We start from the raw sequence: 23,755 nt of genomic DNA, 5'->3' as shown, positions 1-23,755 counted from the left end.
GCCGGTGCATGCCATGCTGGGGTGAGAGAGGGGAATTGCAGTCAGCAGTGGAGGATGCCCAGGATAGTCACTAAAGCTAAGGAATTAGGCTGGGTACTTAGGGAAAGCACCACATTTGGTGCTTAGATACGATGGTAGTGGAGGGCTAGGTGAGCATTTAGAGAGACTGGGGGTATAGTGATAGCTGTATGACCTGCTTCTTGGATCTCTGTCATTTCTGGAAGACCCTCCAGACAGCTGCCTTTGGTTATGCAGCCCAGCTTTTCTGTGGAGGAGGGAGCCCAAGAGCCAGGTTGTGTTGGCGATATCTTCCTCTCTGGGTGTGTGTGTTTCAGTCACTCTTCTACCTTGCCTTGGTGTCAGGTGGGAAGGAGGACAGCACGTGGGTTTGAATTGCTGATAATGCTGGAAGCCAGCCATGGGTTGTTTCCTAATGCCAGCATTTGGAATGGACATGGGAGAAGGTGATGAATGGAGATGTTGGAATTCCCTACTTTGTATGTGGATCATTTTCTGGGAAGTTTGGGGCACCAGGCAAATTTCCAGTTTAGATTCTGATATTAGCCTCATGCTCTGGGTTGTGCATCCCTCCTGAGCCTGCCTTTCCCTTTCTCACTCCTCTCCACCTCCTTTCTGGACAGCCTCTCCAACTTCCTCAGTTGTTAAACAATGGGCCTCAGAGAACTGTGAAGTTCTTTCCCCTTTCCTTTCCTTTTTCTTTTCTCTTTGCGGCAGAGATAGGATGGCTGTATGTTCCACTGATGTTAAAAGGATGATGTTATCATTGTTGCCGTTTTCATTAAAGCATAAAAGGGCCATTTCATGCCAGAGTCCTTGAAGATTAATTAGAAGTTTAATACATTTGGTTTGTTTTTTGAAAGTGGAAAAAGGCTGGAGGAGTCTTTGTGGTACTTGCTGTGGTGAGCATGTCGAATGAGTATGGACAAAAACCCGTGACGCTCCCTTTCACGTACACAAGTGTTTCAAACCTTGCTACAGCCCCCATCAAAATGGGCTGAAGCAGAAGCTGTTCACGAAGGGGATGGGCTGGCGCAGCGAATGTGACTGAAGATTGGCCCATAAACTATTTTAAAAATGAAGTAAGCCCAGTGAGATGCAGCATTTGCTATCCTGTTGGTTCCCTGCTGTTGTGCAGAGGGGATGCAGTTGTGTCTCAGTGCTCCCAGGTGTCGTTCTGTGGTATAGCAGAAGGGGTGCTGTTGTCTCTGTGCTGGAGGTTCCTTTGTGGTGCACTGGACTGTATCTGTGGTGATGCAGTTGTGTTAGTGGTGGCGGTTTCCAGGTGCTACTCTGTAATATGGTGAGTGCCAGGGAACACTACAGCAGAGTCGTCATTAATTGTGGTATTTCAGAAGAGCAGTACAATTGTGTGTTGATTACCAAATGCTACGATCTGTATTGCAGTTCAGCTGAGTAAGGTCCATAGATCATGGAAAATAAACTAACAGAGCAGAGGCACTACTGTGTTAGCTGGGTGCTTTTGGAGCATGGCTGCCATCTTGAACCTGGTCCTCCGTTGTCCTTTTATCCAGTCAGTGAGTTGAGTATTTTGAGGTATTTTATGCACCGATGCAGGAGTAGACCTTGTACATCAAATACTTGATTAGCAGCCTCTGTCAAGAGAGGGCTATACTGGAGTATCATTGGTATTTCAGGCCAAGGTTGAGGGATACTTGTAGAGCTATGCAAGATCCCAGGGTTGGAGCAAGTATCTACCTAGGCTTGTCACCAGAGTGTCTGGCCTCCTGGGAAGTAGTATGCTGTAGGTCGGAATTCAAGGGTGTTAGAAGAACAATACATGGCTTAACTAGCTATACATATTGTGTCTGCATGTCCAAGAGCATCAAGTTCACCCACAGAACTTACTAAATGCAGCTAGAGAGATGAGTCATTATAGTCTGTGCATTGATGACTCCGACGGTGGGGTCAAAATACAATAAATCCCTTCAGTCTCCAGAACTGCCTGGAGTTAGTTACATTTTATGATGTTTATGGTTTGTTCTTTTGCTTTACAGCTGGTGAGGAAACTGAGGACGCTAAAAAGGGCTCAGAAGAAATAGCTGTAGATGAGGAGGAGGAGGAGGAGAGTGTTCTAGGATGTACACTGTTCATCAAAAACCTCAACTTTGCCACCACAGAAGATACTCTGAAGGAGGTGAACAAAGGGAGAGGTGATGGGACTGGGTGTTGCATGTGTCCAGCAATCTTCTGTTTAGATGGAGCAGCTCGGTTTGAGTGGCTTGGTCAGGGTCAAACAGTGAGTTTGTTGCTCAACCTGGATTTAAAAGTCCTTCAGCTGCTCTACTGTTTGGTATTTTAAAGCTATCGATAAAGCATTCATCAGTACATATCTTTCATCCAAGCCTCTACAAACATTGAGCCTCCCCTGGCCCTTGTGAGGAAGGTCTCATAGCCATTTTGCTAGGGTAAAGAGTAGTAGAGAGGTGAGGTAGCTTTCCTAAGGTCATACAGTAAGTCAGTGGCAGAGTCAGGAAGAGTAACCTGAAATTCTTTGTTTCCTTTTCTAGCCACTAAACAACTCTCCATTTTGCTGGTAGGAGACAATAGATGTAGCTATAGACCACGCTAGAGCTGTTCTCCAGCTTGGTTGTGAAAATATTACCCTGCACAGATTGGGGCTGGTGATAGTTTTGAATGCTCAGAGAATCATGCAGTTTTTCATTCACATCAATTGTCATCTTAGAGGGCAGTCAAGTAGACTGTCTACCTGGAAAGTTTACCAGCCCAGGCAGTTTTCAAAGGGTGACTTAATTGCTCAAACATCCCTAGCGATGCATCTCCAGACTAGAGTGTGTTATCCCATCCTGTATCCCAGTAGAGGTACCCCCATTTCCCTTACCTTTCATGCCTAGCTCACTGTTGAAACACCAAATGTTTCAATAATCTCCCATACAGGTAGTCAAAATTGGAGGAAACTTATCCATCCTCCTCTTTTATGTTTCCTTTCTGTACATATCATGGATCCAAAGGCCTTGAATTTGTAGAATTGATGTGTTTAAGGGAACCACAAACTCCAGTAGATTCACCAATACCTAATTAGGTCCAATCCCTTCACCATACCTTATACTTACATTAGGGCTGCGCAACATATAATTAAGCTTGGCAGAATTCAGTTTTTATTTTTTATAATTTTGATGGCTAATAGCAATGTTTATTGCTAGCATTTTTTTGTTTTAAACTTTCACAATTGTGGGAAATTATAGGAGGGGTTAGACACTCGTGGGGAAGGGTGTCAGACAGTTATTTAATGACAGTAGATGTTGAGATTCAAAAAATTAAAGCTTTCTAACCATTAAAAACATAAATTGTCAACATCACATACCAAAATATACAAAGTAATAGTCCTTAAACTCAGGTTTCAGAGTAGCAGCCGTGTTAGTCTGTATTTGCAAAAAGAAAAGGAGGACTTGTGGCACCTTAGAGACTAGCAAATTTATTTGAGCATAAGCTTTCGTGAGCTACAGCTCACTTCAACGGATGCATCAAGTACTCCTTTTCTTTTTCGAGTCCTTAAACTGTAGTTCTCAAGCAGCATTTTTCATTGTCTATCTGTTTCAATATTGATCATCATGGATAGAAATATTTTTTTGTGTGTGCATGTGTATATGGTGAAATCAACGTTCACCAACATTTGTCAATAAAAATCGAATCCTTCTGAGCCTACATATTGCATAGGAGAGCTGCCACAGGCACTTCTTGGTACCTCCCATGCGGTCCTGGAAAGAGAAATGTTCTAAAGACATTGTAATGAACTGACAATTGTTAGATCAGCTTTGAAGGAGCCAGTGTCTGGGTGGAAGCATTCTTTTAAGTACTTCAGTATTCTGTAGCAGTGATCTAAACCACTGCATCTTTCTGTAGCTATAGTGTAGTGTGTTGGATAATTACTGCGAGAGTGTTTTAAATAAAGGCTGTCACAACAGAATGCATGATGTGTGTCTTTTCCTTGTTCGGTGTGCGTTCTCTCCCCTCCCCTCCCCCCCCCCCCGTGGGTTGACTGTCTATTTCAGTTACTACAAAAGGGGAACGTTGTCAAAGGGTTACACTTTAATTACAAAGAGAACTAAGGACCATGTAAAATTTTTTGCAGACGTTTTCCAAAGTGGGAGCTGTGAAGAGCTGCACGATCTCAAAGAAGAAAGACAAAGCAGGTACTCCTATGAATCATTGTGCATTTCCTTCTGCTTGGGTTGGTGGTGGTGTTGCCTTCTGCGTTCATCTGGGTGGGCAATTGGGTAGTTGATGTTAAAAATCTTCCTTATGTGCCCAGAAATACATATATTGAAATGACTGAAAACATAAGTCTCAAAAATTAAGTGCTGACTAAACCAGGAAGGTCATGCACCAAAGGTAAGTATTAAACCATGGTGGGACTCGTAGTTGTTCAGCTGAAGGCTCCGTGAAAGTGTCATAAGCTCTTCTTCACACCAAGGTCTTGTGAAGAGTTCAGTCAATTTTAAAAAGAAACCTCACAGGCACATCTGCCTACCCAGCCCCATGTTTGCTCATGATCTGTGATACACACATGATCTGGTTTCAGGAGAGAACCATGTCTAGCTTCACTCTACCTTCCAGGACAATCAACTTCTGTCACTGAAGAATGACTTCTGTAGCTTAGTGCCATCAAAGTTTGGAAACTTGCCATTGTGTTTTCTGCTCAGGGTTTTACTTATGGATCCCTGAAGTTACAATACTATGAGCCTGTTTCCTAAAAGTGTTGCATGGCCTTGGGTGTTGCAAACTTTTGCTGAATAAGGAAATAATTAAAGGACTGTAGATCAAGTTAGCTTTTCATCATCGTCTCTAGCGAATGTCTTATTCTTCAGTACATAACCTAGAACTGATAAGAGTGACCATACAGGGACTATGCTTAGTTTGCATCTCTTCTGTGGCGCTCAGAGAGACTCTGGCACACAAGTGAAATTTAGGGCACAACCTAGGTGATAAAGTAAAAGACGTCAGATAATGTTCTCTGGCTTGTAAATAGATCTCAATCCTTCACTCCCTTGCCAAGACATTTGCCCAGTGTTTTGGAGAAGACCTAATATGTATAAGCCCTATGCTCCTGGCTCAGTAGCAGTAGTTAGTTAGCTGCTTCTATATCTGTGCACTTGCTGTACTGCTGACATCCCCAGTGGTCTGAATAACCAGCAAGGAGTGAATAGTCATTCTGTCAGCTGCTGAAGCCTTTGGAAATAAAGGGAGAAGTCTATGTCTGGCAAGTGGGAATAGGGCCACCCTAAAGGGCAGACGCTGGTTTTTACATTAACCACTGGGAGAGTGGAGAGCATGAAATCATTGGTTCCCTTTCCCAAATTAATTTAACTCCTGGTTTGGAATTATTTAACAAGCCGTTTCCATTCATATATATAGGAAGAGAGTTCAGGCTCCCATATGCTGGGCACTGAATGTACGCAGAGACAGTCTCTCACCCCAAAGAGCTTACCCTATAAATATGACAAAGGACATATTGTCTCCACTTCACAATTCGCAATGGGCACGCGCAGTTTAAATGAGCTGCCCATGGATACATGGGATTTTTGTGGCAGAGCCAGTTCTCTCCTGAGTCTTAGATCAGGGCTCTAGCCAAAAGCCCATCCTTTCTGACGAGGGATCTGCCTAGATGACAAACCTTTTTAAGGCTCCATTTACAATTGTTTTTTATTGGCTTGTGCAATGTATTTCCTCCTTGATGGCCAGAGTGAACTCTTTGGTGGGTTTCAGATGAAAAATACAGTCAAAACTCCAGCTGCAGGTTTTACATCCAGCTAAAAGGAAGCGTAAATTATTAGGGGGTATCTTCGTCCGAATCGGGTGTGGTAGGAATACCCAGAGAGTGCCTGTGTCTGGATTATGGTGAAAATTTCATTCCAAAAGTTTTCCACTGCAGCAATGCAGGAAACCCCTGTGCATGGACAAATTTGTATGTAAGCAATATGGTCACTGACCTTTTATGTGCATAGCTGTCATTTCTGTAGGACCGATAGTTAGGGTTTTGTTTAGTTGCATTCACAGAAGTTACATATGAAATGGATTTCCACTGTACACATCTGTCATACAACTTTGTTTGCATCATCTTCAGGGTGACTTTATCCTGAAGTGTCACAATATCAGTTTTTTTAATTACCCATGGCTCCTCTGGGGCAGATTTAGTCCAGCAAAGCTCACCCCATTTCTAGCAGTGTTGATTCACTTTTTCGTTGTCAGTCATTAACCAGTCACAAGGGCCTATCCATTGTGCAGGCCACTATCCAGTGCTTTTCGCCAAAGCGTTTACGGGGCTCTTTCCTTCCCTTTCTGGCAGGCACTTTACTTCCTATGGGCTTTGGATTTGTGGAGTATAAGAAACCAGAGCATGCTCAGAAAGCCCTCCGACAGCTCCAGGTAACCATGGGTGACGCAGCCATAGGGGAGGAGTGGGTGGGTCATGAGCACTGTTTCCTCTAAGCTGTGCGCGTGCACACAGATCCTAAACCCTGTGCACATGTCGAAATATTGCGTGTACAAAAATTTGCTCAGAAGAAATTTTTTGCGCACACGACCTGTCAAAAATTAGAGGGAACATTGGTCATGAGGCACTGAGAACCCCTCTAATATTTGTTTTTCAGTAGTTCCCTGCAGGCTGCGACTGAGATCAGCGCCCCATTGTGCTGAGTGTTGAACATACCCCTAGTAAGACAGTCTATGCCCAAAAGGGCCCACAATCTAAAGACACAGGCTGGGAGTGGAAATAGTGGCTCAGGGAGGGGAAGTGGCTCGCTCAGCACCACGTCTGTGGCACAGTTGGGATTAATTCAGGTATCTTGACTCCTATGCCAATGCCCTGGCTACTACACCACACTGTTTCCCCATCTGTATTATATACTCTTCACCTGTATTAGCTGCTCTTGGAAAGAGAAGAGCTTTGGGTGAAGGAGAGGTGGGAGGAAATAGAATTGAAATGTAAAACTCCTTCTCTATTCTTAAGGTCTATCTCTTTTAGCAAACTTTGTAATTTGCTTTTTCAGGGTTGCTCAGTAGATGGCCATCAGCTGGATGTGAAGATCTCTGAAAGGGCCATCAAGTAAGTCTGTGTGATTCCTGTCTGACTTCTCTGCACCAAAATATACTTAAGCAGCAACAGCCCTTGATTGCTCAGAATGGCTCTTTAATTTCTTTACAGTATGGTTGCTCGTGGCACTTCATAATTCAGTTGGTGATTATTGCCAGTCTTAAATACACATTTACCTGATATGCTGGAACCATCCTATGGAACAAGTGTTTTTCCTGGGCTCTTTCAAATGATCAGGTGTAGGTCTTCAAAAATAGCATCGTAATGGTGTTAGTCCAGTATATTAACTCCAAGGTGTAGCCAGTTGTTTGACTACATTCACTGTTCATTCTTAAAAATGTTAGAGAGACCAAATAACTAATCTTAGACAATTTTATTGTCTAAAGGCAAAGTAGGACAATATGAAAAGGAAACATACATACCCTCCCTCTGGGAAGCAATCCTTATCTCACAGCACGTTCACCATACGCACAAGTTGTGCTTCAAAGATACACGTTGCAACTGGTAGGATTTATAGTATGATTTTTTTTTTTTTTTTACAAGTTACAGAATGCTTTGCATATCGCTGTAAGTAAGTTTAACCCACTGGTTTATGCCAGCTTTGTCCTTAGTACCTCCCTATATTTTCCCATATCTTGGGTTGACTTGCTGCATTCCAAGTGTTGATGAGCCATGAAAATACTCCTAAAGTGTACTTGGTACAAAGGGTTTCTGCATCCTTGCTTTGAAAAGTTTTCTATTTTCTAATGCCAAAGCTGACTTCAGCTTCGCAAAGTGCTGTGGGATGTATGATGTAGGTGAACAGAATTGTGGGAAGAGCTTAATACATTCAGTTAACATAATTTCCCACCTCCGATGTGTATTATATTAATACTGTGTGCATAATACCTATTAATATGGTGTATACTACACACATATATGCATTGGCCAACAAGTGGATAGGAATAAATGAAATTTTAGGTGGCGATCTGTTTTTATTAGACTAAGTAGAAAATAAAAAAGGAAGCACTGAGCTTCTGGGAATCGGAAGAAAGCAAAGCAACACTAAATGATTTCATCACTTAAGTGAGAGAGGCTAGACCAAAGGTGAACTATACTAGAAAAGTTGTCATAAGGGTCTCCCTGGGGTAATTTGCTATTCTTCTCCCAGCTTCTTAAAGAAAAGCATCTTTCCACTGTCATCCTCCTCTGTCCTGTAGATGATATTGTTCTGTGCCCCTTCCTTCATGCTGAAGGCATCTTTGTTAGACCAAGGGGAGCTGCATGGGACTTCCCTTAACGGTCCATCAGTACAGCTCTTCGGCTACTGTGGGGTAATGCACCACTCTGTACGTTGAGGCCCAAGAATTGCCTCCACCTCCTGCTGGCCTGGACAGCCAGAATTCATGTCTTGGAATTAAACCTGATCGCTTTACACAGTAACATGAACTGTTCATGCTATTTACAGCCTGTCACAGAACAGTTAAAGTGAAACTAAAGGCACAAGCTATGCTTCACTTACACTAATTTAGCCAGCGTTGCAAACTTCTTCTCCCTGCTGCACCAGAGCAGGTCAGCAAACCAACAGAAGGATTGTTCTGTTGCAGAATGATAATCCCTAGGTAGTGCTTTATTTATTTGTCTTCAAATAGCACCCAGCTCAGAAGCCCCTGTTAAGATTGGGGTCCTGTCTGCAAGGTAATGCACAAACACATAGGAAGACTATGACCTTTTTAAAATAATGAGGCAGATTTTTATATATTTCAAGTATAACTGTAATCAAACTGTTCTGTTCTCCCATCTGGTCTATGAAGCATCCATTGATTCAAATAAGAAGCCATTGACCATGTCGATCAGGAAACTGGACTCCAGAATGTCTAGATTCGTAAGCTGGAAGGAACCAGAAAGAGAGAGGTCTGTGTTTTGTTCTCTACAGTGTAACTTACCATGTCTCCGTTGATTTACCAGGCCCACTGTGACACCATCCCGCAAAAAACAAACACTCAAGAAGCAAAAGAGCTCCAAGATTTTGGTTCGAAATATCCCATTCCAGGCAACCGTGAGGGAAATCAGAGAGCTGTTCAGGTAAAAAAATCTGCTGCTACTCATCTGCTCAGTGGGACGTTACTCACTGGGGCATTGGTGGCTGCTTTTGGCAGGTGACCTTGCTGTCTGATCATAAATATTACGGAACTGTTGTCTTACGGGTTAAGTGAGACTTTTATTTAGTGCAGATATGGACACATGAAATAAGCAGATTACTTCTGTATCTGAGCTTCACTTTGAGTCGGAGCATGTGGGGCGAAAGCGGAGGCGCATCAGCGAGTGGGTCGTAGTGTCTTCATCCTGAGGGCCAAACTGCACCAGCCTCTGTCTGAATTAGAGCAACCTGGGGGCGCACTAATGTACACCAACAGTGTCTGGTCCCCTAGGGATCATATGCCCACTAAGGATACACACCGAGATGCCCCAATACATCCCTATCTTTCCTGACATGTTCCCTGAGCTGCATTGATACAGTTGGTGCAGGAGCTGAGTTCTGTGCCCCAACTTTTCTTAACTGGGGCAGTTCTCAGCTGATGGGTAACAGACAGAAACTGGCTCCTTTGCATCCCTTAAGCAGTGCAAAGGGTTCAGATCATAACTGAGAATCTGACCTCAAATGTCTCCTTGTCCAGAATGTATTCTGTGACTTTCCCAAGAAAGTGAGGTGTGAGAAGCACCAAGAAATTGTTGGCTTTTTAAGCATTGATAAAACATCGCAAATCTGGGGTGCTTTGCATAATATTGAATAAGGCACATTTCCTACCCCAACCTCGTCTGATTGTGCTGCTGCTTGGATACTAGAGTAAACTGGGGGAGTCATAGAGTTTACGGACAGAAGGGAATATCAAATAATCCAATTGACCCCCTAGGTTTTATTTCCAGCTCTGCCCTGACCTGCTGGGTGACCGGGGGCAGGTCACTTCCCCTCTCTGTGTCTCGGAGAATAATGATGCTGACCTGCCTTGAGGTATATTGATGCAAACAGCTATATGAAAACAAAGTCTTTTAGGGTGTGAGTTCATGGTATCAGTGTTTGGAAAGGGTATAGAGAGGACTTCTTCAGGCCTTGCGGGGTTAGGTTGAATGTGTTTTAGCTTTCCTAACAATGAACCCTGTTAGACTGTAGGTTCATTCCCCAAAGAACATGGGGGGGAAATCCAGATGCTTAACCCACTCAGAGAAAACCAGTATCGTGCACTGAAGAACAGTGTAGGGAACAATCCTCCAATGACATGTTGGGGTGAGCAAAACTAGAGGTCCCTGGAGAGCTTTTATTCATGGGTTTCTAAATACTGTATTAGCATGAAATTTTGTAGAAGTGTTGCCAAGGCATAAGAGACAAAATACTTAGGCCTCCATAGGGGGAAAGTGTGATCCTGTGCCCTCACTGCTTGTTGGCCAATTCTTCTGTGCAAGGGGTGGGCGCGGGCTAGGGATGTTGTATCTATTTAATTGGAACCAGGCTGAGGTAACCATGTGTTAGAAGTATGTTAGTCACATTGCTTATGGCTGGAAGCTGCTCAGATACTATTGTAATGAGCACAGTAAAAGAACCTATATAGACTAGAGAGGGCTCTTCTAGCCAGAAGTCTTTATCTATTTAAAGGCGCTTATATCTTGTATGCTTGTACTTTGACAGAACAGTGATAGAGCCCTCAGAAATGGTCTAGACCCAAAATTTGGATCTTAGCTATTCAAATTTCTTAGGATGGGGAGGAAAATTGCCCCCGGATTTCTAATCATAGGAGACTCTTCAAGCCCCAAATTTAACTCTTCCTGCCAGTTGTAGAGCAACCAAATTGCCAGTGCTCAACTGATATCCGCAGTTTACCAGCCAACAGACCAAATAATAAACAGAACCAGGCTGGCTTTCGGTTCTGTAATATATTCAGGGGACAGGAGGAATCTGTACTTGTCCAAAAGATGAAAGATCAGTACAGAGAGATGTTTTGTTTCACGTTATTAAAAGGGCTTTGAAGAACAATGCATGGTTGAGAAGATGGGGGTATGGGACCAGTTTGATAGTGTCTGTTTTAAGGAACACGAGGCTTTTATAGCCCATTATCAAAAGCATGTTAAGAACAATGCATGTTAATCAGGAAGCAATGTTCCACCAAAATGTCAGTTTCACTTAATTACACAATATATTTAGGAACACATTATTTATCTTCAGAACAAAAGCCAGCAATGAGAGAAATGAGCTGATTTAATAATGTCTCTACTTATTTTTATCAGAAGGGCTAAAAATTTGCACACATTGAACATTATTAAATGACAGGCATTCTTTTTGGGTTTTGTTTAAAATTGTAAGTCTTTTCCATAGATTTAGGTCCTTTGGTGGGTTTCTTTTTAATAATAATTTTTTAGTTTAAAACAATTCTTTGGAACCAGAGGCATTTCCCTCATCAAGGCAGAAGGGGGCACTCTTAGTCTTCTCAGGAAATAAAGGACAAGAGGGGAACTGCAGTTGTTGCTCGCAGACAATGACACTGCAGGCCAATGGTAGCTCTGCCTGTGGAGGTTAAAGACTTTGTGGGACAAACCTCTTCTCTATTGTTTCACATGTTTAAAAGCCACTTTCCAGCCACCCAAGTGATGTTGTCACATAACCCACTTCCTTTACTCCACTTCTGAATTATTGTCTGGGCAGGATATGAAACACAGAAGGTTAAAATCCTTTTTATTCTATAAAAATGTGTTCACCTTTCAAGCTTTGTCACGTGAACTCTCCCTTTTAAATCTACCCAAGAATAAGTGTTAGCAACGCTAGCTGTTTGAAATGGACAATGATTGATTTGTTTAAACAGTGCAGACTTTTGGAGTCTTCCGTTCATGGATTGTTCAGAGTTGCAGCTTATCCTGTTCATCTTTCTCCTCTAGTGTTTTGTCGATTCAAAGATCCATCATCACCGTGCTTAGCCTCTCTGTGGAATGAGGATTATAGTTTAGGATGCAATACTAACCAGCTAAAATGCATATAAAAGGCTGCCTTGTCCTTGCACTCCCGTGTCGTTACTCTCCTCTAGCCAATTCAAACTAACCTTGAAGACCTGCACCCTGGTCTTGGCAGTGGTGGGTTTTGGATCACTTTAACAAAACTTCAGAGGAAGAGGGAGGATGAAGACAAACACTTTCGGAAAATCCATGCATGGGTGTTAAATTAGTGTTGCTTTCCCAAAACTGTAGCTTGCAGGGGATTCAAGGCACAGATCTTTGGATTCAGAGGTTTGGGGAAAAGGTTTTAATCCATAGGGAGTGTGTTGGAAAGTGAAGGTATTCCATTTTCTTCATGTGCATTTGGTGATGGTGAACACTGCCGGATTGGCAGTCCTGGAGTCTGAATCCTTTGCCTAAGCATGGACAACACTGGAATAAGCTTTTCCTCATACTGTATCTGTCGCCATACTTGAATCCTGGCCTGGAGGGACTATCCCTAATAATGAGGATATTTCAGTCTGTCTGCTCTCTTTGCTGAGGCTGCTAGTTATATAGTTTATAATTTATAACTGTCCATTTCCAAAATGGGGGAGGGGAGACAAAAAAAATTTCTCAGATGAAGACTTCTAATTCTTTGATACTATATTGAGACTCTCTTAAACTAATATTTTCAAAAATGAGTAATGATTTTGGGTGTCTAATTTGAGACCTGTGAAAAGACCTTATTTTTCAGAGGGCAGCTCCTGAGCAATTTCTGAAAATTAGGTTCCTTTCAAACGTGTCATGCTGGTCCCACATAATCACCACTTCCCGTCAGAAGTCTTGATCTTAATGCTTTGTTTCATAGCCATATCACTTCCTACACCAACTTAGAGAGCATAAAAAATGGAGGCATTATTGTACAGACTCGCATCACTGAACATGAAGTTACGAAGATTTTTTCTCCTCCTAAAATAGGAGCAACTAAAAGGGAAAAAGGTCCTTTACATTTTCTCTAGATCAGATAGGACTTGTTGAGTGGTGAACACTGTAGGCTACCTTCGTAGAATTATAAATGCACATGATGCACACTCCACCAAATAAGGGAATAAGAGCTGTCATAAAAATCAGATTCAGAAAAAGCTTGTGATGGGGTCGAGTGGGGCTTCTTTCGGAAACGTATGGTTTTGGGGAATTTGCTTGTAAATTGGGTAAGATGTATAAACCCTGTTCTAAAATTAGAACTATCTGTCACTGCCTCATGCTTCCAGATGAGCAGAGGAAGAAAACTAGGCTGCCCACTAGCCCCATTATTTGCCTTCAGAACATATTAAAAAAAAAAGAGAGAGAGAAAATTCCAAAATTCAAGGTTTACTTCCAGTCTAAACACTAAGTTATATAGCTTTATATGTAGATACATTTTTGTACATCCGATCACCTCTGTATCCTACATGTAGGAGTCTAATTCATTCAAATTTAGTAAGACTTTCTGGTTACAAAATTTATATGGACCTCACTCTTAACAGGAATAAGGTTACAGCTATTGGGGGGGAAAAGAACACAGCTGAAAATAGTACCAGAACATGGTTATGGTTCCTAGGAATAAATATAGCATATCACATTGCTATGTGAAAGTAACATTGTGTTTTAGAGAAGCCAATGGATTGAAGATTGGAATATGATACTGGACAGGTTTAATGTACTAAAAATAAACGGTCTATCTATTTTATTCTTTTTCAAAGGCTTTGTTGTTGCTGCTTATTTTCTTAAAACAAACCCTTCCTCCCCCCAAAAAATAATCTCAACTCATGATATAGTGCTTTTAGAAGAGCAATCTAGCCAGACTAGCCAGGATAGAAGTAAGTTCCCTCTGACCGACGAAGTAGAAGCAATCATGAATCTAAAACTGTATTACAAGGGGTAAGATTTGGAAATTGGATCTGTTCTTCTGGAAGAAAAAAAGTATGGGTGAAGGATACAGTTGATAAAATAGGTCGAGTTTTTTTTATTTTTTTAACTAAATCTTTATAAAGTTATTCTTATGTCATTATCCACTTCTTCAAAGCTTGGAATGACCTATTAAAATAAGAGTTGTTACCAGAATGAGCTCTTCATTCCTCATTATGAAGGAACATGGAGATATAATGAAGTCTAGTGCAAGACACGCTCCATGTTCACACCTTTCTCCAAGTAAAAGACTGGTAAAAATTTTCCCTTCCCCAAGATATCTTCCTGCACTTGAACCCATAGAAATTTTCACTAACCAAAGGCAGAAGAGAGAAAATTGTCCATCAATAGACAGTGAGGTTTTACCTATATAAGAGCTAAGTGGTAGTAATTGGTACGTTCAACTCCTATGTGCTCGGGTATATGACACACTAAAAATGCTAAGATAGCTAAGCACCTGACACTGATTATTGTACTGTGCCTGCAATTTTAAAAGTGGGAATGGTTATTTTAGATATTTTTATTTTCAAGTGACTCGTTAAATCCTTCTAGCAGCTTAAAACCCAGTACAGATCTTTCTGGTCAAATTATTGTGTCTATTCAACAGTTCAAAATATTGAGCCCTAGAAGAATCCTCCATACAACCTCTGGAAACAAAGAGTAGGCAGACATATGTGCATTAACAAAAAGGATTGCTATTAATGCTAATATAATGCTTTCTATTTATTATATTATTTATTACCCCTATAAAATGGAAGCAAAAACAGATAGGCACATATGGGAATATAATGCCGACTAAACGAATTGTGGGATGTGTAAAGTTTGCGTGTACTAAAATACAGAATCAGTGGAAGGACATAACACAGATAATCAATTTGTATTAGTGCTCATCTACATTTAAAACACTATAGTGGCACAGCTGCACTGATGTAGCTGTGCCGCTGTAGTCCCTCATTGTAGATGCTACCTAAACCGATGGGAGGGATTCTCCTGTTAGCGCAGCTGATCCACCTCCCTGAGAGATGGTAGCTAGGTCGATGAAAGAATCGTTCCATTGACCTAGCAATGTCTACAGGGGGAATTAGATTGGCTTAACTATGCCACTCGGGTGTGGATTTTTTACACCTCTTAGTGATGTAATTAAGCTGACTTAATTTTCTAATGTAGACCAGGTCCTCAGAATTTCACCTAAGGACCAGACTGCATTATCACATTTGTTCAGGACAGTAAAATGTTAATGAAATTCATCAAATATTTGGTGTTTGTGACACTGAAGATCCATAATTAGCGCTAGTTGGGAACTGGAATTTCCATTTTGTGGGGAAATACTGAAATATTTTATTCTGAATCTGATTGAAAAGCTGAAATTTCCCACAACATGAAAATTTCGGGGCACTTCAATTTGGGACTTTCAAAATACTTTGGTAATGTCAAAATATTTTGATTAATTTTGTTTAGCTTTTATATTATGTTAACATAGTAAACCTATATGATACATACATATAATAAAATATTTTAATATAAAATTTGAAACAAACTGAATCAAACAGTCACAATGAAACGTTTTTACCTTGTTGAAATGAAAGTCTAAACAATCTATTTAGACATTTCCCCTATCGAAAACTTTGTTGAATTTGACATGTTGCCATGAGATGTTTAGGTTTCAGGGAAACTGCATTTCTTTGCAGAAAGCTGTTCTGTCAGATTTCAAGTAGCTCTGTCTATAACCTTGTTGGTACAGCAAGTCAGGATTAGCAATGTACCAATAAAAAAAAAAATTAGTATGCATGAGCAGAAATAGCACAGGAAAACCTGGTAATCCTGGAATGACCAAGAGCTACTGCCACTTGTCATTAGATCTATATTTAATATCAGCTTTTGGCTAGAATTGTTTGAGGAATCATATTTATGTACAAAGACACACGAGTACCCTTTGTTTCTTGGGGAACATTGGACTGCCCAGGGAGTAAATTAAAATGAAAGATGCTGCTGTTTCTCCTGGTGCTGAAAGCTACAGAATTGTCTCGTATGTTTTTGTTAGAGCATGTTCAGACTGAGGAGGGAAATAATTAGGTGGTTGAATATGCAACAGATTTGCCTCTTGGATTTTCCGAAGAGACTCATGTACTGAATGCTCATCTGAATGACGGCCTCTTACGAGGTGGATAATGTTACTATCGCTGTCTCGTTGGTGGATTTCCTGTAATGATCCCAGAGCTGAAGCTAGCTGGAATGATCTGCTTGTGCTAGAGTGGGAAGGATGCATGATTAACATGGGCCTTGGTTTATCTTAGAGCAGCTAGGTGCTGTGCCTACTTAGAGAAGACACATGGATAATGCAGTTGAGATGATATGCCTGATAACCAGGCAAACGTCTAATTTCGAAGTGGAGCAGAAGTCCTCTTTCCTACCTGTATTTTTGTCAGTGGGTTATTGTTAGAAGGTGGTTGAAGAAGAAAGGAAACAGTGGTTCTTTGTAAAGCAGGGTCTGTAAGCAGAAGGACCAGAATGGGCCAAGCACAGAAGACAAAAAGGTCACTGGGGAGGAAGGCTTGGTTGGTGCAAGAGGGGCATGAGCAGTAAGGTTGTGCAGGACTGTGAAGGTGAATCAGGAGCTTGAACTTCCTCAGAAAGAGGAGAGGAAGCTGGTGAGAGGATTTGAAATGGAGTCATGTAGGCCAAACGGCAGTGCTTGTTAGATGGAGGGGACCAGGAGCAAGGTGAGAAGCAAAGAAGGGAGGAGCTTGCAGTAATTAAGGCAAGTGAGATGAGGACACATGGATTTTAGGAATAGGAATGAAGAGGTAAGGATGGGTTTAAAGATGCCGAGGAAGAACTGATATCCTCTACTTAACTGACTGCATAGCTGATTTCATTGGGACTATCCGTAGATGGTAGAGCTAGACTAAAATACATCTGAAATGCATGCGTATGATGTGTGTCTACACTACAGATGGGTTCATGTGTTTGTAATCTTTTGTATGGGATGGTATTGCTCAATCTGTACATTCACTAGTGAAAAACCTCTATGCTGGAGACCCAGTTTCAAAGGTGGCACCTAAATACAATGTGCAGATCCTATACCTGGACATTTATTACAGGTGAATTAAAGCAATTTTTGATGCACCATTTAGGGCCAGATCCTAAACTGGCATAACTCAGAATAGTTTCAGTTTATGTCAACTGAGGATTTACCCTTTAGTGTTTTAATTCTGGATTTCAGCTTCATATTTAGGATCCTGTGTCTGACAGTTGGGATCCTCATGTATGAACACACACGGTGTTGCAACTATGAACAAGCCCTGTGTGCTCTGCACTTCCACAGGTTGCAGAATTGCGATGTAGAATTTAAACAGGAAATTTATCTTTGAAATATTACACTTCTAGCCCTTATGCTTGTGTTCTGGCCCATGCATCCAATCTCTGATTAGGTGGGGTTTGTGGGGGGCAGGCTGGGGAACACTTTAAGTGCTTTAAAAAAACCAAACAACTGCTTGATGCTCTTTAATCAGTGCATTTGTCCCAGCAACTTGCCCTCACCCTTCCTGACTGAGAACCTCTGTGCTGTAGGTGTCTTTCCACATTGCCTCACAATCCTAAAAGGATGGAGTTTCTCTGCTCGGCTGCACTTCCCCCTCCTCCAGAGCATCTCTGGGACCTGTTCCTTCCTGTAGGTGTGAGCCTCCTGCTAGGAGAGTGAATGGCAGCATTCACAACAGGTGGGAAGAGGTATTCATTAACAGTGTGTGGGTTGGGCTGCAGTGGCCTCACCTGTTGTACCTCTGTGTGATCTTTGTCCCTTTTGTCTTTGAAGACTTTTCTTTTATCCCTGTTTTTTTGCTTCCTGATGGAAATGACTAAAGATTAAGCGCTGGTTTTAGCCTCTGTTCTTGGGGCCTGTGTACGCTACGGTTGTGGTCATGTCTGGTTCCATTCTATAGTGTAGACAGCACTTTAACAGCATTCAGCCCTTGCACACATCCAAGGCTTTTGCACATTTCAGGGACACCCAATCTGCACTATTTGGTAGGCCAGGGAATATCTTATGTTTGTACAGTGCCGAGCACAATAGGGTGTCCATCCCTGATTGAGGCCTGTTGAGGCTATTGCAATATAAAGAATAATAGAACAATGTTATAACTTTCTGTGTTTGTGTTGCTGTTGTCAGGGCCTTACAATCTATCCCTGGTGCATGCTTACAACAAGGCCTGAGCCAGAGGATTTACTAATAGTTCCACACACCTGATTCAAAACACCAGGTTACCTCTGACAATGTGAAAATGTGCTTTCCATAAAAGTGCTTTTATTGAAATCAAATTGCAGATGCAGCTTCAAGAGGTACTAGTACCTACTTTCACATGCAAATGCAAGGATTGTGCATGTCTGTGTCTGTCACCACATTATAAAAGTATTCATGGTTGTTTTTTTTTAAATGAAGATTTTCTTTCTTTTTGTGGTCTGCTCAGGCAGTGCTAGAAACCCCAACACAGCAGCATTGGACTAGTGCATGAGAACAAGCAAATGAAACTAACCAGTCTAGTTTCACTGTCCAAGATGAGCCATGTGAGAATAAGTTAAATGGGCTTTCAATGTTCTCTTTAAAAACTGAAACTGAAAAGTGTTTAACAGAATAATTTTTTTTTAACTCTGTCTTGACAGCCTTACTTCAGTGTATCTTTCCTTTCTGAGGTCTGAATATTAATCACAGTAGTTGATTTTAGTGAGTTGCTAACGTTCCAGACCGCAAGCCTCCTCATTGCTCCCCTAAACCTCTCCACTGAGCCATTTTCAACTGCCTGTCCTTACTCTGGCTGATTGTCTAATGCAAACTAAGAATTTCCAGGATCCCTCATTGTAATTTTTGCTGATGTAGCTCTCACCAATGCACTAAGCTGAACCTAGTGACGGGGCTTAATTAGTTTCCTACACCCCATTCCTTGTTTTTCATCAGTGCTTTTCTGTTTTTTGTTTGAAATACCATGTTCAAACGGGTTACCCTCTGGCAATCTCCCCCCCCCCACCGTATCTGTTCTGATTGGTGACTCGCGTGTGCGTGAATGGATGCTTTTTAAGTTTCTTCTTCATAGGAAGCAACTTGCTGAGTCCCAGTAATCTTGTCCAACATCTCCTTTGGGTACCCATTCAGTGCTGTTCATATTACAAAGTATTATTCTTTTGACTGACCTGTTAAAAAGAATATTTTTGTCATAGGACAGAGGCAAAGCATGTGTGTTTCCAAGATGCATGCTTGACTATTAAGATGGCTTTTAAGTTGGCCATAAGGGTTTTTAGAAGCTGCTATATAGAAATTGTAGTTGCCTGACATCTAAAGCTGATCACTTCTAAGTTTGTAATTCAAGGAACAATCAAGATTGAAAACAAGTATTTAAAAAAAAAATCCTTTTCTATTTTTAGATTTCTTGAAATATTGAGAATGAAAAGCACTTTAATTTTTTGCATTTCACCATGAAGATAGGTCAATTTCACTATCTTTTTTTCAGTAGTACATATTGTATTTTATTTTTCAGTCTTCCTCCCTTCGTGGGAATGTCTTAATAAAATTACATTCTGTTAAAGACACCCAAATGCTTTCCATTCATGTTGACACTTGCAAAATCCATTCTTTGCATTGTTTTAACAAGCTGCAACATTGGACTGATGTTATTGGTGTTCCTTTCAATCCAGTGGATTTTAAAATTCAGATATTTTTAGCAAGTTTTCACTCTCCGTGCTTATGAAAAGACACAGTATGGTTTTATAAACCTCTTGTAAGTTGTCCTTTCCTCCCAGGAACCTCAGCCTTGCAGGTGAACGGACATCTAGCTTTTACTTATTTTTCCTCTTAAGAGAGTGGTTTGGGGAATAGAGCCCTTGAAAAACCAGGAAGAGCAGTTGGAATGTTCAGTGTTTGATTTGGATTGAGAGGGAATAGGGCAGCAGCAGAAACGCTGCCCTGCCCAAAGCCCTCCTGGTGAAAGAGACAAGTCATCCTTATGTCACATGACCAAAGCATGGACGAAATTAGAAGCCAGCCTGACTCTTGCACTAGGAGAGACCTTTCTGAGAGTGCTGAGATTAGGGGTCGCCTGACCAGATTGGAAGTTGTGAACCAAAAGGAAGCTGCAGCATCCATTTCTGTCTTTGGCTAGGCTGGAAAAGGTCAAGTTAAGCTGGTTCTGTGGTGGCCTCTTAGGGCTGGCTCTCTGGTCATCAGATGGCAAGTCACCAACTAGGTGCTTCAATTTATAAGCTAAATACTTTAGGCAAGAAAGATAAGAGTGTGTGTGACAAAGTTCCTCCTCTACCTTGGTGGGTCTTGTGCTTATTGGCGGATTTGCTCGCCTTGGAGCTTCACAATAGCCCTCAGTTTGGCCATTTTTGTGAGCCCACAGTCCAGGTCAACTCCTCCTGTGTCTGACCAGGAGTTGGAAGGTTTGGGGGGAACCCAGGCCTGCCCTCTACTCTGGGTTCCAGCCCAGGGCCCTGTGGAATGCAGCTGTCTAGAGTGCCTCCTGGAACAGCTGTGCGACAGCTACAACTCCCTGGGCTACTTCCCCATGGCGGCCTCCCAACACCTTCTTTATCCTCCCCATAGGACCTTCCTCCTGATGTCTGATAATGCTTGTACTCCTCAGTCCTCCAACAATCCGCATTCTCACTCTCAGCTCCTAGCGCCTCTTGCTCCCAGCTCCTTACGTGCGTACCACAAACTGAAGTGAGCTCCTTTTTAAACCCAAGTGCCCTGATTAGCCTCCCTTAATTGATTCTAGCAGCTTCTTGATTGGCTGCAGGTGTTCTAATCAGCCTATCTGTCTTAATTGTCTCCAGAAGATTCCTGATTGTTCTGGAACCTTCCCTGTTACCTTACCCAGGGAAAAGGGACCTACTTAACCTGGGGCTAATATATCTGCCTTCTATTACTCTCCTGTAGCCATCTGGCCCGAACCTGTCACAGTGGATAAGTCAGTGCGTGCCAGTGGAACAGTACAAGTATATTGCTTAGAGGAAGCAGTGAGACAGGGTGGACTAGTGGATAGAGAACTGCACTGGGTCTTGAGAGACCTATTCCTGGCCATGCCGCTGGGTGACTTTGGGCAAGTCACTTTCCCCTCTTTTTGTCTCACTTTTCACCTCTGTAAAATGGGGATAAAGACACTGACCTCCTTTGTAAAGTGCTTTGAGATCTAGTGATGAAAAGCTCTAGGTAAGAGTGGAGTGTCTTTTAGGATTAAAAGGTTTTCCTTCTCATAGTTGATCCCGTTCACCTTGTCGGATTTCAGTGGCCTCCTTTCTGTTTAGTAGCCTTTATCACAGGAGCTCCCATAGACTATTCTGCTAGCAAATGGTATCTGGGCACAGAATATCCTCTCCACTCCCCTTGGGTTCGGGCCCTTCTTGGCTTTTGCACAATTGCTTCATCCCTGTGTCCCGGCTGTGAGGTCTTTTCTGCTACCCTTTATGATATGAGGCAATGATCTAATCCTTTATTCTGGACAGTCTAGCAGGTGCGTTTTCTGACTTGACCCGGGGGTTAGGGGAAGGGGCAAATGCCTCATGGTTTCTAGCTCCCTTGCATGGGGATTCATTCCTTTGTGTGATTCATCTGAGCACCACCATTTAGGCTGGAAGAAGGTGTCAGTCCAGGGACTCCTGTATTCCAAAGCCCAGGGTACGATCAGAGCACCTCCTCATACCAGGCCCAACTGCTTCTGGCCTTTGAAAAAACGTACTCTGCAATACAATTGCTTACATGGAGCCAATTGCCTCTTCAGAGCTGCTTCCCTACAGAATTGCCACTGTTTGCACCTTAAGCCCACATACGTGCCAGAGTGGCATGCCAGCAGCAAAGGGGTTAAAGTGGAAGCGAGGGGTGGAATTAAGGTATTTCAGATGCTCATTATTCATTGCCAACTTTCCCCAAAATCGTATTAATTTCACGCTGTCACGCAGGACTGCGCTGTCTTGCTCATCAGTGTCTGGGAAGGCGGGAGCTGCGAAGGGATGGGAACAGAGAGCACTCTCTTGCTTCAGAACAGCTGGTATTTGGAATGATCATTGGTAGCCTCTCTCTGCTACAGCACCGGCCCAGCAGGTTCAGGCTGCCTGGGTTCTGGGGGAGGGAGGCTGGATCTAGGAAACGGGAGGGGCACGTCTCCACATGATGGCCCCTGATGATCATTTTCCACCCTGCTGCTTGCACAAAAGCCTCATGAAATTAGGTCTGCTGCAGCAGGCAGGTCTACTCTGCAAACTGCGGCGTGGAGAAGGGTGGGAGGAAACTGCACTACCTGTAGGGAATGAAGAAGCTGTTACACGTTGGACTTCGGTCAAAGCCTTCTTTACATGCAATTGCCATCTATGACTGGGAGGATTCTTGCAATGGCCGGGGGCAGATGTACAGTCAGGCTGTGTCTATAAATTACTCTCCCATTTTAAAAATCTTCCATGGACCCGTCCCCTGCCTACCTCCTTTTGGTCCCTTCACCTACTCCAGCTCTGTTGGTGCAAGAGCCTTCAACTTCCCAGTCATCTGGAGCTGGATTTCTGCCTTTGAGTCTCCTAATACACTGTCTTCTATTTTATGTAATACCTTTTCATCCTGAAGGGATCCCACAGCACTTTCCTAACTGTATATTTAACAGCACTGAGGGGGTACAGCCACGTCTGGGGCAGAGGGCATCAGCAAAGCTTGCAGTGTGCTGTACAACAGTGGAGGAGCTGAAAATTTGAGTCCAAAATTCTCAAGTCTGTGGCATCTCCACGTCCATCAAAACAAAGATCATGGCCTTGGCCTTTTACCGTCTGAAAAGAGCCTTTCCTGGGAAACTTCAATTTACCAATCTCAGAAGAAGAAAGGGTTGCGGCTCTAGGGACTTCAGAGCTGGAGCTTAGACCACTCAGCTATCCCCTTGACCTCATCTTCAAACCTGCCTCTCCTCTCTCGCCAATGCTGCTTAACGTTCCTCTCCCTTTTGTTTTTATCCTGTGTTTAAAAAACCCCACTATAAAGTGCATTGGGATGCAGCTTGTGTCTGAGGTTCTGCGCAGTAAAGATGTGTAATGTAAAATGCTCAGCTTTGAGAGCTTAGAGGAGCTGCATGTAGACTCACCGGGCCAGATATTTTTTTAGAGGTGTGGAGCTCCCAAAACTCGAGTTGGAGCTGCAAGTGCTCAGTTTCTTTGGAAATGGAGTCCAGGAGCCTTTTGCCTTCTGTTCCTTTTTAATCTCTTGTTGAGTTCCCTGACTGAATCTGCATTTTCACGGGTACAGTGAAAGTTGCACCCCCAGTGTAGGTACAGGTTTCAGAGTAGCAGCCGTGTTAGTCTGTATTCGCAAAAAGAAAAGGAGTACTTGTGGCACCTTAGAGACTAACAAATTTTGTAGTGTAGGTACAGTTGCTCCAAATAATACCCTAGGAAGAGACCTTTGTTGGTGCACTGTGCTTATTGTTAGCTCTTCAGGCAGTGACTATTTGCAGGAATACTATGTAAAAATTCATCAGCAAGGTTTGCAGGGTTACATTTGAACCGTGTGAGGCTGCCAGCTCTTACCAGCTTCCTTCTCTTATTGTGTGAACGATTCTGTGAGACTATTTCCAGATGAAGATTAAGGGAACTGTCCAACCTTAAAAGATACTCTGCTTGAAGAGAGTCAACCTTTTCTGACTCGTTGCTCCTCCGTGCACTTGCCAGTTCCTCTAGAAAGCCTCCTCTTAAAAGACAAGTAACTGTCTTCAGTCCCTCTTTCCTTAGACATCGTGAGCAGATGCTATG

At 42.5% G+C, this 23,755-nt stretch overlaps 1 protein-coding gene across 4 annotated transcripts in view; it reads left to right on the top strand.

The window, feature by feature from the left end:
• RBM19 (RNA binding motif protein 19) overlaps positions 1–23,755 on the top strand; it is a 114,522-nt gene that overhangs the window by 26,140 nt on the left and 64,627 nt on the right. For 3 of the 4 annotated variants that reach the window (XM_043497809.1, XM_043497811.1, XM_038373136.2), the window contains exons 17-21: positions 2,037–2,176; positions 4,133–4,193; positions 6,347–6,426; positions 7,050–7,105; positions 9,041–9,157. In XM_043497809.1, coding sequence (XP_043353744.1) covers positions 2,037–2,176; positions 4,133–4,193; positions 6,347–6,426; positions 7,050–7,105; positions 9,041–9,157 — 454 coding nt within the window. Of the gene's footprint in view, positions 1–2,036; positions 2,177–4,132; positions 4,194–6,346; positions 6,427–7,049; positions 7,106–9,040; positions 9,158–17,551; positions 17,701–23,755 lie in introns of all 4 variants that reach the window. The other variant, XM_043497812.1, reaches the window with a different exon arrangement.

Source organism: Dermochelys coriacea, chromosome 15 (genome assembly GCF_009764565.3).
Source record: "Dermochelys coriacea isolate rDerCor1 chromosome 15, rDerCor1.pri.v4, whole genome shotgun sequence".
Taxonomy (NCBI): Eukaryota; Metazoa; Chordata; order Testudines; family Dermochelyidae; genus Dermochelys; species Dermochelys coriacea.
The sequence above is the reverse complement of the archived record's forward strand: the minus strand, read 5'-3'. Positions and strand labels throughout refer to the sequence as shown.